A 15,292-nucleotide genomic window follows, 5' to 3' on the forward strand; every position below is an offset into this window, starting at 1 on the left:
AAGCGTCCGTGGGTTCGCTGGCCTAAATCCGTCGCAACTATAGCAAAGCTGCGGCGCTCGACATGCACATTCGCACCACCCCGGTTGACATCAAGCATCCCCGCCCCCGCAGAGAAAAATAAAGTTGACATGAGGCAGGCGCAAAGGAGAGAGATCCGCACCGCCACCGCGTGTGCTCAGCAAATTCCTCTTCTCGTTGCCCGAAAGTCGCGACAGCGCCTTCACTAGTAGAGCCGCGTCCCGCCCCGCGTCCGCTGCTCCGCGCGCGACCCTCACCGCCCCCGTAGCAGCAAAGCCAGCCAGCACGACCAGCTGGCGCGGCATCGCACGTCGCACCCGGGCCCTCCTGTCCTGTGTCCTCACCGCGAGTGCCCGCACCACGCGGCGACGACGCATTCCACTCCCCTTGAAATCTCCCTCTCTCTCTCTCTCTTTCTCGCTTCGCCTCCGAGAAGCTCGGTCTCACCTCACGCACCACCAACACAGTCTTCTCCCCGCCCCGATCACCGTACCGACCGACGGACCGCGAGCGGCGCCGCGGCTGACCCAGCGTACGTGATGTGGCGCCATGCGGCGGCCCGGCGGTCGGCGCAGATCCGGCGGCTCCTGTCCACGTCCGCCCCCTCGGCGGGCGCCGGCGCCGCCGTGCGCGGCCCCTGCATCGTGCACAAGCGCGGCACCGACATCCTCCACGACCCCTGGTACAACAAGGTACCCGCCCCCGCCCCGCCCCGCCTCGCCGCCCCTCCCTCGATCCCGCCATCCGCGCGCGCCTTGGCGGTTTCCGATTTCACTTCGATTTTCGTTTCGCGCAGGACACGGCGTTCCCCCTCACGGAGCGCGACCGCCTCGGCCTCCGGGGCCTGCTCCCGCCGCGGGTCATGTCCTTCGAGCAGCAGTACGAGCGCTTCAGTGAGTCGTCTAGCCCCCACACCCTCACTCGCACTGTCGCGTCATTGTATTGTTCACGCTAGCCCCACCGGCCGTATGTATCCCTCCCGAGATCACGCCTATCTTTTTGGTCGCTAATGTCGCGAGCGCTCCGTGTCGCAGTAAACTCGTACCATTCGCTGGAGCACAACACGCAGGGGGAGCCCGATTCCGTGGTCTCGCTGGCCAAGTGGAGGATCCTTAACAGGCTGCACGACCGGAACGAGACGTTGTACTACAGGGTGAACTCCCACTGTCACACTTCCCATTGGTTGGCATGCGCGTGTCTTTTTAGTCACCGCAAGGAGGTGTTTGATGTGTGTGTGTGTGTGTGGTGCTATGGTCTGTTTCTGCTGCAGGTGCTAATTGACAACATCAAGGATTTTGCGCCCATCATATACACCCCTACTGTGGGCTTGGTCTGCGAAAACTACAGCGGGCTGTTCAGGCGTCCCCGCGGGATGTACTTCAGTGCAAAGGATAAAGGGGAGATGATGTCGATGATTTACAACTGGCCAGCAGAGAAGGTACACTTGACTATTTCGGGAACTTGATTTATATATTTTTTGCTACCAATGTAGTTGGACACAGGAGGTTCAGGTTATTCCAGGTAGCGGTTTTATGAATGCAGTATAATATCAATATGGAAATTTTAGCTGGCGTCCTATCAATATCAATGGAACACTAATTTGTTCTCTAGTTGTTTACCCTTTTTTAAAAGCCAGTCTGTAGCTATATCCATCTGAATTGCTACACAATAATATTAGTGGGTTTCCAGAGTTATGTACCTGTACTGAACTTTCTTCGTTGCTTATTTCAGGTTGACATGATAGTTGTGACTGATGGGAGTCGCATTCTAGGTTTAGGTGATCTTGGAGTTCAGGGCATAGGCATACCTATTGGTAAACTTGATGTTTATGTTGCAGCTGCTGGTATCAACCCACAGAAGGTATGTGATTTGCTACTTTTTTGGAACATAGAAAGAACATCAGTTAATGGCACCCCCCCTTTTTATATTTGTCCATTCTCCTTGCAGGTTCTCCCAATAATGCTTGACGTGGGAACAAATAATGAAAAACTCCTTGAAGACAAGCTATGTGCGTAAGATGCATTAAACACAACTTCTGAAACATTATAAAATGTTTTTTTATCTAGTTTTGTGACAAGCACAGTTGAGCATAGTCAGCATACTCAGATTAACTTGAAGTTCTACTCATTCTTCTTTATAAGGAAACAAAGTAGAAACTCTTACTGTTTGGAGTAAATGCCTGCATCATAGTGTTGCTTATTAAGTGAATATTTTCTTAGATTTAGGATTGAGGCAACCTAGGTTGGAAGGAGAGGAATACTTGGCTGTTGTAGATGAGTTCATGGAAGCTGTTCATGCACGGTGGCCTAAAGCAATTGTGCAGGTACGTGTGTGCTGCAGTCATACTTTGGTTGCTAAGTCAATGATGCTCCATTGCTGAAGTGGTGAAATTTCAGTTTGAAGACTTCCAAATGAAATGGGCATTTGAAACTCTTCAGAGGTATCGGAGCCGATTTTGCATGTTCAATGATGATGTGCAGGTACTTTGATTCCCCAACTTTGTTTTCTGTAAGTTATTAGCACTCTTTTGTTTATTTCAGTTTTAATTCATCATTTCTTGGGGCCTTCATATTCGATAGGGGACAGCAGGAGTTGCTCTAGCTGGTCTACTTGGAGCTGTTAGAGCACAAGGTCGACCCCTCGCAGATTTTACTAAGCAGAAGATAGTTGTGGTGGGAGCTGGAAGGTCCGTGATACGTTTGACATGCTTGTACAATTACCTCAGCCTATTGCATATAAACTATTGCTCGTCAAAATTCTGTTTTGTCCATTCTAACACCTCTTCAGAATCCAGTGCTGGGATAGGTGTGCTTAACATGGCTAAACATGCAATGCTAAGGATGCCAGGGACCCATAAAATTGGAGAACTCGGCGAAGGACACAATCAATTCTGGGTTCTGGACAAAGATGTAAGTTTAATTTATCCAATCAAACACATTGTTTCATGCTTTTTACCAGTTTGCGTGTCATATGTATTCAATTTCCACTTTCATGCTAAGTCCTGGTTGCAATAGGTTGGTTATTTATGTGCGACTGTTATGCTGTACCATGCAGGGCCTTATTACCAAAAGTAGAAAGGATCTGGATCCAGCCGTTGCTCGTTTTGCTAGAGGTTACGGTCCTGAAGAGGTCGAAGATCTCCATGAGGGGGCTAGTCTTGTTGAAGTGGTATTTAAACTTTGATGTTCTTTGTTCATTCTTAATCAATATTATTAGCAGAAAAGACTTCCAACTCCTTCTGTAGTTGAACTAATTCAGCTCATTGTCAGGTCAAGAAAGTGAGGCCTCATGTTCTTTTAGGACTATCTGGAGTTGGCGGGATATTTAACGAGGAGGTAAGCTCCATCGTTGTGTAATCTTATTATCTCATCACTGCTGGAAGCTGATGGTGTTTCTTCTATTTATTTCCCCCTTTTTACCTGTCCAGTCCTATGGACCCTCATACCAGGTTCTTGTTTGTAGCAGCAGGTAGTCCATTTTAAGCTTAGTAAAGGACTGTGAACGCCCTATCCCGATTCCCTTATCTAAAAATACTTGAATGTATTGATAAATACACTCTCATAATACTAGAGATTTATTGTGCCCAGCTATGTGTGATGAACACCTTGAGGTAGAACATTTGTGCCAAGAAGTTCCAGTTGACCTTACAAATTCACCATTGTTACATTTAAGAATCACATCTCTGGCTATATGCTACTCCCTCCGTCCCAAAATAAGTGATTCAAAAGTGAGTCTATTTTGTACTAAAGTTAGTACAAAAGTGAGTCATTTTTGAGTCACTTATTTTGGGACGGAGGAAGTATTTAGCATGCTTCATCATGATTCAGAATGGTCTCATGAACAATGACAGCCTCAATTATGTATATCTTGTGTTAGAAAAAAAATCGTCTCCTTTCTTGATCTATAACATTAAATTGGCTAGAATAGTATTGGTGATTCATAATTGTAGGGTCATACCTATTGTGATATAGTGATGTTTATAATTTCACATGCCCTAATCTATCACAATCAGCAGTTGAGCTTTAACTTAGGAATATTGCATCACTCCAGGTTCTCAAGGCTATGAAAGAATCCGACTCCCCCTGCCCTGCAATTTTTGCAATGTCCAACCCAACAACTAAAGGTTTCTCCCTATATTTACTTGCAAATACTTAAAAATAAGCACTAACATTGGCCTTTTCTTGTTACAGCTGAATGTACGCCTGAAGATGTATTCAAGCATGTTGGTGAAAATGCAGTATTTGCTAGTGGAAGCCCTTTCAGTAATGTTACTTTAAGTAAGTCATGTTTAATCTCATTTGATTTGTTTGCATACTATAAATCCTTGTCAGCGACTGCTAATGCTAATGCTACGACCGGGTTGTCCCAGGCAATGGTAGAAAAGGCTATGCTAATCAAGCAAACAACATGTATCTGTTTCCTGGGTATGATAATCTTTGTGTCTTCCCTTGGAGTCTCTGGTTTTTGTTTTCACTGTCTCTGGTTTTTGTTTTCACCTGATCTAAGTTTCTGTGAAATACAGGATTGGTTTAGGAGCCCTTCTTTCAGGTGCTCGGCATATATCGGATGGCATGCTACATGCTGCAGCTGAGTGGTAAGTCTCGCTTGATAGGATTTAAGATTGACCAAGTCCATAAAAAATATATCAACATCGACTACAGCAAAATAGTTTCATTAGATTCTTTATAAAATATATTTACGTAGTATTATATATATTTCACATTTTTACATAAACTTTGTAAAACTTAAAGAAGTTTGACTTGGGACAAACCTAGAATAATTAATTTGGAATGGAGTGAGTAGGTACTAATGTAACTTGGAGACAACGTGCAAAACTTTTTAGCTTGCAGTTTTTCAGCCAAAAGACTTTTCACAAAATGGACCCATGATTATTAATTTTTCAACTTACATTGCACAGTTTTTGTAATTAATGTATCTCGCATGGCTCTTGTTTGTTCTCCTTCTTCCCTGGACAAAATTCAGCTAAGCTTTTGTGTAACAATTGCTGGTGCAGCCTTGCTTCATACATCACAGATGATGCAATTCGAAAAGGAATCCTCTTTCCTTCAATTTCAAGGTTTGCTCAATGACCCAACTCGTGCCATCGCACTCTGTAACCACTAACCATGACACCTTGCTCCAAGCATTATGTTGTTGCTGACTACCACCCATCACACATCACAGTATCAGGCACATCACCGCACGTGTCGGCGCTGCAGTCGCCCGTGCTGCTGTTGATGAAGATTTGGCCGAGGGATGCTCTGACATGGATCCTCGGGACCTCAGGAGCATGTCAGAGGTACGCCATACAAAATCTCACATCCCTAAAGTTGCCCGCCAGAACATTGCCTGATTCTTTTTCATGTGTTCACAGTCGGATACGGTGGATTACGTGGCTCGGAAGATGTGGTACCCTGTTTACAGCCCACTTGTGAATGACAAGTAGTGTTCGACGAAGCACACCTGAAGAGACATATCAGGCACATACATTTGTTCTGATTAGTGAATACTTTGCTATTTCGGTTTAGCTGCTCTACCTGGGAGCATTTCAGCAGATACTGCTGCCACGTCTACTGGCTATGTTGTTGCCTCATTTGTTTACGTTGACAGGTTCATCAAACATTGCTCAGTTTTGAGACCCGTTGAGCTACAGTTATGTCCCGTGTCGTAGGACTTGAATAAATGTCTGATGTTGGCAGTCTGCCTCCTGGGGGGGAATTTTTGGTCTATGCATGTATATACAGCCTATATGCGGAAAAAAATAGTATTTAAATAAAAAGTCAAAAAATCTGAAAATATTTTTAAAATAACTTAACCTTCCATTCTACCTGTGAAAAACATTCCACAAAAACAAAAATCTCTTTTGACCTTTTTTGGTCAGAATGGTGTGAATAGTGACCTATAATAACAAATATTTTTTGTTATTTTTGCCCTGAAATCAACTCTTGCTTGTTTTTTATTGGTGGAAATCCATATACTAGTGCAAAAAAGTCAAGTTTATTAAAAAAAAACTTATGAACTATTTTGACTTTTTATTTTGTAATACTAAAAATAAAATTTTATATAGAGGGTAGATACAACCAGGAACCAAAGGGTATTTCCCTCTGCCTCATGCATCTTCATTGTTTGGCGTATCAAATACTAGGAACCAGGAACCATCACCTTTTCGGCTTTTATAATATAAAACAAGATGAAAATGTGTGGTCAGGTGATTTATAAGTCAGATGACAACCAAATAGGCGTGACTTATAAGTCATTGGTTTTAAGTTACCTGACTTATAAGTCACCTGACTTATTGAAACCAAACAGGTCCTTAACATCCTTTAGATTCCCTCAGATTTGGGTTAGATAATATGATTACTTAGTTTGTTATGTGCCATAAAAGAAAACAATGGCGAATCAATATGTGATTGGATGTTGTTCGTATTTTTTTGAATTTATTTCAGACCTTTTTAGGGGTGAATATGTAGGGGTGAACATCGCTCTCTTGGGAGTTGAATCTCACCTGTATCTAGGAAACACATGCCATAATCATATCTATCAATCGATTATGGAACCCCAGTTTCTGTACTGTGTAATTACCTCAGGTGAGTCGACCTTGGGGATCAGAACTATTGATGTATCATTCCATTCCTCCAGAGTTTGCCTAGAATTTATCATAAAAAGGACCTTCTGTGAAATATCATCTCCTAGTATATGCCAGAATGTCTTAAAGAAGACCGCATGGAGGCCATCAGGCCCGGGTGCCTTCAGGTCCCCAATGTTGAACATTGCTTTATGTACACCATCATGTGTATACGGGCCATTAACATGGTATTCATTTGAACATTTGGTCCGTCACCTTTGGCTGGACTTTTTGGATGATTGAGGGATCAACATGATGAACTTCGGATGAAAATAAATGAGCGAAGTACCTTTGGATATGTGAACCGAGGGTTGTCGTACCTTCCAGTACGTTACCAGCTCTATCATTAAGCTTCTTAATGAGATTTCTTTTCCTGTGCACGGATGAGTAGCGTTAGAATAATACGAGAGGCAATAATCGAGAGAGGTGTAAAGTGAATCGTTGATCTTTTATTAGATGATTGTAGATATTTATACAGGTAGAAGGGATGCCTTGAAGTGGCATCCGTTCAGGAGAGATGGCATGAACCGACACGACGGTTGTCAAAAGGCAATTGCCCGTGGTTGGTACAATGAAAGATTCCCCATAACTAACACATGTTAATTAAGTTTTAGCACTTTTCTTAATCTACACTTGTCCATAAAAATATCATCATCTTGAAAGGTCTTCTCTAAAAACCTCTGGAAAAAATGTGAGGACTATAGTATTTGATAAAACTTCTTTAAACCGAGTGGAGAAAATAAGGAGAAAATGCTGTAACATATAATTGTTGTTGTCTTCCTTAACTCAATATGTGAGAACTATAGAGTTTAGAGGACAATAAATTTGTCGTATATACTTTTCTAAAAACCCCGATAGGGAAAACAGAAAGTAGGCCATATGATCTTGTGTTGATATTACCTTATTAAAAACCTTTACGAGAACCTGTATAGTAACTCATGAAGGAAAAAGAGTATAATATGATGCATTGAACATGAATAATTCACGAAGATACTCCCCCTGATTCTTGCAAATTTCGAAGCCATCATATACCAATTCCATGAACATATTTCTGGAATGTAAAAGTTGATAGAGACTTCGTAAGAAAATCAGTCACATGATTTGATTTGCAAGATATGCATATAGTGATGTTGCTTATTGCATAACCTATTTGCATCCGGGCAACACAAGAAACATTATCGTTAAGATAGTGGTTGGTGGATGTAACCATGAGATATGTTTCGAAGACTCTTCATGAGAGGGCTATTGTACCTAGTAGGAACACTAAGCTTGTCTATGATCTGACATAGCGGGGATCTGGTCAATGTATCCAATGGTATTGGTGTTCAGATTTCTCTAAAACTTAAAAAACTAGGACAAGCTGTTTGATGCCTTTGGAGATATCGTTAGAAATTCTTGAGTCCCAATCAACTGTGTTTGGTGGATCCAATGGCATTATGAAATTTTGAGTCCCAATATCTCATTCCCATCATCTCTTGGTCTAAATAGATCTTTCTCTACGTCTAGAGAATGAACTACCATGAGAGTTATGGATGGATAAGATTTGTCCACAATGAATTTTTCCAATATGTTTTGAATATAGACAACATAGTATACCATAATGTATGAATGAAGGTGCTAGCTCAAGTTGTAGTAACGAGCGGTATTTTGGTTTACCCAAATTCTCCATTTTAAACTCCGTCATTTAGATGATTACATGTGTCGTCATTGTAGACACACAATCATGGATAATCATCATTATAGGAGTAATCCTTGTGTATAAGGAACTCACCACGTCGGTTGTACCATATGTACCGACAACAATAATTCGTATGGTGACTTAATGATTTTTTTACACAATATATGTTGCATTTTGCATTTCGATTCAGAATCGAGGTTCCAATGGGAACCATCTAAGTCTGAAAATAGTGATCCACATGGATATGTAATCACTACATCTATCAACTGCATAGATAGATGATTTTTTACTGCCAATGATATAAGTTACGGGAAAGAGATTCCACCTCTGGAGAATAGTTGGGTATCTGCGTGAACCCTTGTGCTACAATACTTGCTCGTTGTTTCACCACCTCGTTGTTCTCAATTCCGTTTCCAGAAGAAAACTGGTGTAGGTATTTCTTATGAATACCTTCCCATTATTAAGCAAGATCATTCCTATCTAGATTATACCCTTTGCTTGAGTTCAATCCGTGTGTTGTTCACACTTTGCCATGGCCATGGTCTTTGGATATGAATCATTTGAAAAGTTTTGCAATCTAGTTGAGAAATGTACGTCGACAATTGTAGACTTTCGGCTATATGTTTCTCAAGAATCTATATATGAATATAGAGTTGATGGAAATATCCTTACCCATGCCGACTGCCTGCAATTTCCCAATGCAATTGAGTCTGGTATTATGATGTCCCGGTCATTATGTGCACTATGACCTGGGTTGGTGGATGTTTCCCATGCACTCGGTATGCTACCCATTATGTGTCTGTCAACGTGAAGTTTACTTGCATTTACTCATTCATAGGCCTTGATATCCTTGCTTGCGAGAAGTTGAATCCTGATGTACTTTGGCCATACATCTCCCCTGTTCTTCAGTCATTTTCTGTTCTTTGTGGCCTTGTTTCGCTTACAGGTGGGATTCATTGCCGCGGCGCGGTGCAGGAACGCCGGTTCTATGGGCCGCCATGGTAGCGGCCGCCACCATGCCAAAGCAAGGGCTGTAGCGTCTCGCGAGCGAGCGATGCTGAAGCCGAGAACTGTCGTGCCCCTGAATCGCTCCACTGGGAGCGTGCTGATAACGTGTTAGAATAATGCGAGAGGCAATGATCGCAAGAGGTGTAAAGTGAATTGCCGATCTTTTGTAGATATTTATACAGGTAGAAGGGATGCCTTGAAGAGTCTAGGATCGAAAGTATGTCTAGAGGTGATTAGACTACTTGACAAGATTTTTTTGCCTTTTCCCAATTCTACTTGAGAAACAGCTACAATAGTTATAGAAGGTCAAGTACACCCTACACATGCAATTCTAATAGTATAGCAGCGGAAAGTAAAACATGCAAGTGTAAAGTAGAGGAGTGAGATAGGGAGATCAAACGCATGAGGTTGACACGACGATTCTTCGCATGGTTCCGATAGGTGGCGCTATCGTACGTCCATGTTAGTGGAGACTTCAACCCACGGAGGATAATGATTGCGAGAGTCCACGGAGGGCTCCACCCACAGAGGATCCACAAAGAAGCGACCTTGTCTATTCCACCACGGCTTCAATCCACGGAGGACTAGCCTTACTCACGGTAGATTATCATGAAGTAGGCGATCTCCTTGCCCTTACAAACATCTTGGTTCAACTCCACAACACGAAGTAGGAGGCTCCCAAGCGACACCTAACCAATCTAGGAGGCGCCACCCTCCAAAAGGTAATAGACGTGGTCGATCAATGAACTCCTTGCTCTTGTGCTTCTAAAGATAGCCTCCTCAAAACAAATCACTCTCTCACATAATATGCATGGGTAGGAGAGGTTAATTTGGTGGAAAGCAGTTTGGGGAGGCTAGAGATCAAGTTTCAAATGATAGGATTGGAATATCTTGGTCTCAACACATGAGTAGGTGGTTCTCTCTCAGAAAATGGATCTGGCAGTGAAGTGTGTGTTCTGAGTGTTTCTCCCACGAATGAGAGGTGGGTGTAGGGGTATATATAGGCAGCAGCCAAAATTCAACCGTTACACGCAAACGAGCAAACTCGGCGGTACCGATTATAACAAAGGTGTTAACTTTTGAATCTCGGTGAGACCGATATATGAAACTCGGTGGCACCGAAAAGGTGACTAACAGTGAGATGGCCAAACTCGGTGGCACCGATACTCAAACTTGGAAATTCCGATTTTGTGTATCTTGGCAACAGAATGTTGGTCACATTGAACATGGTAGCACCGACTTGGTTTCGGTTGCACCGATTTGGTGGAAATATCTAGGGTTTCTTTCTGAGGTCAAACTCAGTGGGTCCGATATGGAAATGTTGCTGACACCAAATTTGTGAATGTGGAACTTGACAGAGTGGATATGTGGGAAAATGACTCAGTGTTTTGGTGGCTAACTTTGAGCATTTGAGCAATCAGTTCATTTTACTACCGCATCCCCTTTTAATAGTATTGGATTTCCTATGGACTGAAAAGTGATTTCTCACAAATATAAAATGAAGAGTCTTCTTTGCTTGAAGCTTGATCCAACATTATTCCTTTCTTGCATCCAGGGGCTTCTCCACATAAACCTTAAGCCATAGCATCTTTTGAACTTTTTCTGAAATATACTTGGAAAACATATTAGTCCAATGATGCATGTGTTGTGATCAATTATCAAAACCACCCTAGGGAGCAATTGTGCTTTCAATCTCCCCCTTTTTGGTAATTGATGACAACATATAGATCAAAGCTTCGACAATAGTTATAATCAATGATTAGCATCGACACTTTGAGAAGTCTGTGAAAAGCAAGAGCTCCCCCTAAATTTGTGCATTATTTAAAATTTGTGTTTGAATGCAAATGCACAATCGATTAGGATCATGGGTCACTCTTCCATGTCACATACATCTTGGTGGTGCGTAAACAAGATAGAAATGAATAACAATACACATGGCACCAACAAGATAAGTGAATGATCATCCCAAAGATAGCTAAAAGATAATAGTGTTGCATCACACAAGGTAAAGCGTATGATCAATCACACAGATAGGATAAAGTCATGCAACAAACCAAAGTTTTTAAAACCAAATGAGAGCAAATAAGGTCAAAAGCTCTCTCTCACACGAAGTCTATGATCTATACATTTCTCTCTATTTTGCAACAAGTTATTGTCGTGGAGCTGGAGGAGTTGATAATGAAGGTGCTTGAGCTGGAGCTGGTGTTGAAGGTGCTGAAGCTTGTGCTGAAGATGTCTGTCTTGTCTCCTGAGGAGGTACAACAGCTGACCTAGGCCTGGTGCTGAACTGAGTAGTAGTGGGAGGAGGAGACTCTTCCTCCTCCTCATCATCATCTTCATCTTCCTCATCTGAGCGTGTGATCTCCAATGAGTCAACTTCATGTTGAAGCTGTTTGACTATAGTTGTCAACTAAAAAACCTTCACATCCATGTCATGAAACTTGGTTTCCACGACTCTCTCAAGGCTTTTGTGACTTTGCAGTATCTCCTGAATGTTCTTCTCCATGCCTTGGACAGAGCTAACTAGAAATGCCATTTGCTCATCTTGAGTTCTGGGCTGTGGAACTGAAGGTGTCCTATTTCTAGCAGCCTTAGCTTCTGCTGCCTCTGGTGCCATTCTTGCTGCAGCTGAGTTGGGATCATTATCGTCCATTACCACTTCATTGTCTTCAAACTCTGGCTGAAGAGGTAGATGGGATGATCAAGTAGATATGCATGCTTGCCTAGCTTGGCACTGATAAACATTTGAATGTAAGGAGCATATCCACACGATCCCTTCTGATCTGCAGAAGTCCTCCGGATAGTCTCTACTATCAAATCTATTACTCTGAATCTAGTATGAGTGTCTAGCAGGTGCAACAGGTTGATGGAATGTCCTCTAATCATCTTTTCATCTCCTGATCTAGGCATCGGGGTGTATCTCAGAATAGTGTTTGTTGTAGGAATGCATGCTTGCAGAAAGTACACTAAACCCATCTTGTGACTTGCCAAGTACTTGTGTGGAATTGTCTTGTACATATTGGCCATTGAGTTGTGACTCTGCTTCGCTTCTCCATACACATCTACATCTCGATCTTCTTGCTTGGGGGCACCAATGATAGCAGCCCATTCAGCAATTGTGGCTTCATACTTGTGATCATGAGTCATACAAACTAAAGAATCATCATAGAAATGAATAGTTGCATAGAATTGCATGATCAACTCGTCATTCCACGGGGTCATCTCTTTGCCAACAAACTTTTCAGTGTCCACTAATCTAAAGTTCTCTTGGACATGGGGAAACAAATTCTCATTTTCCTTGAAATATGCCCAGTCGACATACCTCATATCATTGACAACACGACTCTTGTCAAACAAGACAGTCTCATAAAAATCTTGTTGTTCCTTGGTGTGAAACCTTGGATCAACAACAATTCTTCTTCTTACAACATATGGATCATTAGCTCTCCACTTTCTTAGTCCGACATCCTTCCTTTTCTTCATATCTTCTGCTATTGGATGAGCAGCATTGTGAATAGGCAGGGTTCGTCTGAGCTTCCTGAGAATTGGTACATTCTCATCTTCCTCCTCCTGTGCAGCATGGGCACTGGATGCAGGGCCTTTGCTCTTGGCAGCTGCAGGTATGTCCTTGGTAGTCCTTCTGGGAGCTACAACCTTCTTTGCTTTGGCAGGAGGCGTAGGAGCAGATTTCATAGCATAAGCCATCACCTTCTTCTTCTTGGGAGGAACTGGGATCTCCTCGGGAGCTTCTTCCCCAGCATCTTCTGGGTCTTCATACGTTGAAGTCTTTCTCCCAACAAGATGATCAGTTCTCTTCCCGGGCCTCTTCACACCAGCCTTCTTGGCAAGTTCATCCTTGGAAAGTGTTGTGCTCTTCCTGGCATATTCAGGTGCTCTCTCCATATTGATGCAATGCGGCCAGATGAAGAAGACTGGCGCCTACTAAAATAAGGGGGAGTAAATGATGGAGACTAAAAAAACGATTTAAGGTGGCATTGTCCACGGAGAAACCACCCCAAAGCCAAGTCACTATGGTATCTCCTACTACTGGTATGGCGCTAGCTAAGCTTGTAATTACTGTTGCTCCCCAAAAGTTCATCTGACCCCAAGGTGGTACGTATCCTATAAAAGCTGTCACAATCATTAATAGGAATATGACAAGAGAGGGAGAGGGAGAGGGAGAGGGAGGGAGAGAGAGGGGAGGGGGAGGGAGAGGGAGGGAGAGAGGGAGAGGGAGAGAGAGAGAGCGGGAGAGGGAGAGGGAGAGGGAGGGAGAGGGAGAGGGAGAGGGAGGGAGAGGGAGAGGGAGAGGGAGAGAGGAGAGAGAGGGAGGGAGGGAGAGGGAGAGGGAGGGAGAGAGGGAGGGAGGGAGGGAGAGGGAGAGAGAGAGGGAGGGAGGGAGAGGGAGAGAGAGGGAGGGAGGGAGAGGGAGAGAGAGGGAGAGAGAGAGGGAGGGAGAGGGAGAGGGAGAGGGAGATGGAGAGGGAGGGAGAGAGAGAGAGATCATCAGGGGTAGTAGTTACTTTCCTGACAGTCTTCTTTGGAGCCTTTGAAGGAGCTAAAGTTTCCCCGGGCATAAAATTTGAGTCCTCTTCATCAGAAACCAACTTCTTCCTTTTCCTGGTGGCTGCCTTGGGAAAACCATGAGAGCTGGGAGAACTTGGGTCTGAAGCAGACTTCTCTGGACTAGTGCCTGAGTCCATCTCTACGCTCTGCTCTCTGAAGTCATTTTGACTATCTTTTGAACCAGACATATCTGACAGGCAAGCACAAACTCAACAGCAAACAACAAAATGTGTGAAGTGGATATAGGAAATACAAAAAGGATGAGCATCACAAAATTCACATGTTTTTGAAATTTTAAACAGAGAAATCCTTAGTTTTAACTTTCTGCAGAACACATATTGGTGGAACCGAGTTTGAACTTTTGGAGTCACCGAGACACATTAACTCCTTAACATAAACTTGGTCATCATTTCGGTGGAACCGAAAATGACAACTCGGTCTCATCGAGTCCATTCTCACGAACCCTAGGTTCAAAATCGGTAGCACCAAGTTTTGCAACTCGGAGTCACCGAGATGGGGTCTGCGGACTGTTAACCCTAAAAACTTCATAGTTCTCTAATCTATGGGATTCATCTGGAGGATGGAGAGGATGCACACGGTGGCTTGTGGATCAAAATTTCCCATTGCGTATGAATCAGATGGAGAAACACACAGGGGCTCCGAACCATACCCTAGCTTGGCGGTGGTCCGGCTACGGCGGCGATGACGGTGAGGATTCCGTCGGCGGCGGAGATTCCCAGCGGCGGAGAAGCACGGGGACTCAAGGGTGACGACCAGGGGTCCAGGAGGCACCTTAGGGTTTGAGGCGAAATGGTTTTGACGATTGGAAATCAAAGAATCGGTCCGCTGGAATATATACCCATTCGTTGTCGGTGTCACCGAGATTACATGTCAGAATGTTTGTAATACAATTTTTGTAATAATAATTTGTGTCGACGCAAAGAGGCCTGTGTCAGAATGATTGTAGTTCAATTTTTGTAAAACTGCATGTGGGTATAACATGGCACAAGCATCATTGATGAGTCCCATGTCCAGTCTCTCCCTTATCCAACCTCTCTGCCAAGTAAACTTATCGCCGACGAACCCCAAGTATCTCCGATCATAGTCGCTTATCGCAGCCCGAAACACTGTCATATATTGTTGCGGCCTTGGGGTTGCCACCTTCCTTCTCATTCAGATATTGTATCTCGTTCAAATCCCCAATTGGTAGCCATGGTGAGTTGTTGGTCTGATGCAACAGATGTTTCCTTTCCCAAGTTTTATACTTATGTTCCCAACTGAATTGTCGTACATACTTGTCAGTATCCACTTGACATTGCTCTCATCTTCTACCACTACATCAACTAGCTGAGTGTGCGTGCGTTGCCATGAAACATAAATTTACACTGTCGTTTAC

General features: G+C 43.4%; 1 protein-coding gene across 1 annotated transcript; it reads left to right on the forward strand.

Annotated features, from left to right (window-relative positions):
* The first annotated feature begins 388 nt into the window (after positions 1-388).
* LOC123433416 (NAD-dependent malic enzyme 59 kDa isoform, mitochondrial) lies at positions 389-5,720 on the forward strand. Its single transcript, XM_045115454.1, has 19 exons — positions 389-711; positions 816-912; positions 1,054-1,172; positions 1,290-1,457; positions 1,751-1,879; positions 1,967-2,027; positions 2,239-2,342; positions 2,416-2,499; positions 2,599-2,705; positions 2,814-2,928; positions 3,074-3,187; positions 3,289-3,354; positions 4,070-4,142; positions 4,210-4,296; positions 4,389-4,443; positions 4,542-4,613; positions 5,034-5,096; positions 5,204-5,318; positions 5,394-5,720. The coding sequence occupies exons 1-19, from the start codon at positions 559-561 to the stop codon at positions 5,463-5,465; spliced, it is 1,854 nt and encodes a 617-aa protein (XP_044971389.1). The 5' UTR covers positions 389-558; the 3' UTR covers positions 5,466-5,720.
* The last annotated feature ends 9,572 nt before the right edge of the window (positions 5,721-15,292 follow it).

The sequence above is a fragment of the Hordeum vulgare genome, chromosome 1H, assembly GCF_904849725.1.
Source record: "Hordeum vulgare subsp. vulgare chromosome 1H, MorexV3_pseudomolecules_assembly, whole genome shotgun sequence".
In the NCBI taxonomy this organism is placed as follows: domain Eukaryota; kingdom Viridiplantae; phylum Streptophyta; class Magnoliopsida; order Poales; family Poaceae; genus Hordeum; species Hordeum vulgare.

Excerpts from the sequence above, each read along its gene's own strand:
- LOC123433416 (XM_045115454.1), top strand. The coding sequence starts at position 559 with ATGTGGCGCCATGCGGCGGCCCGGCGGTCGGCGCAGATCCGGCGGCTC. Across the intron at positions 712-815 it reads ACGACCCCTGGTACAACAAG|GACACGGCGTTCCCCCTCAC; the intron begins GTACCCGCCCCC and ends CGTTTCGCGCAG. Across the intron at positions 2,343-2,415 it reads GGCCTAAAGCAATTGTGCAG|TTTGAAGACTTCCAAATGAA; the intron begins GTACGTGTGTGC and ends GTGAAATTTCAG.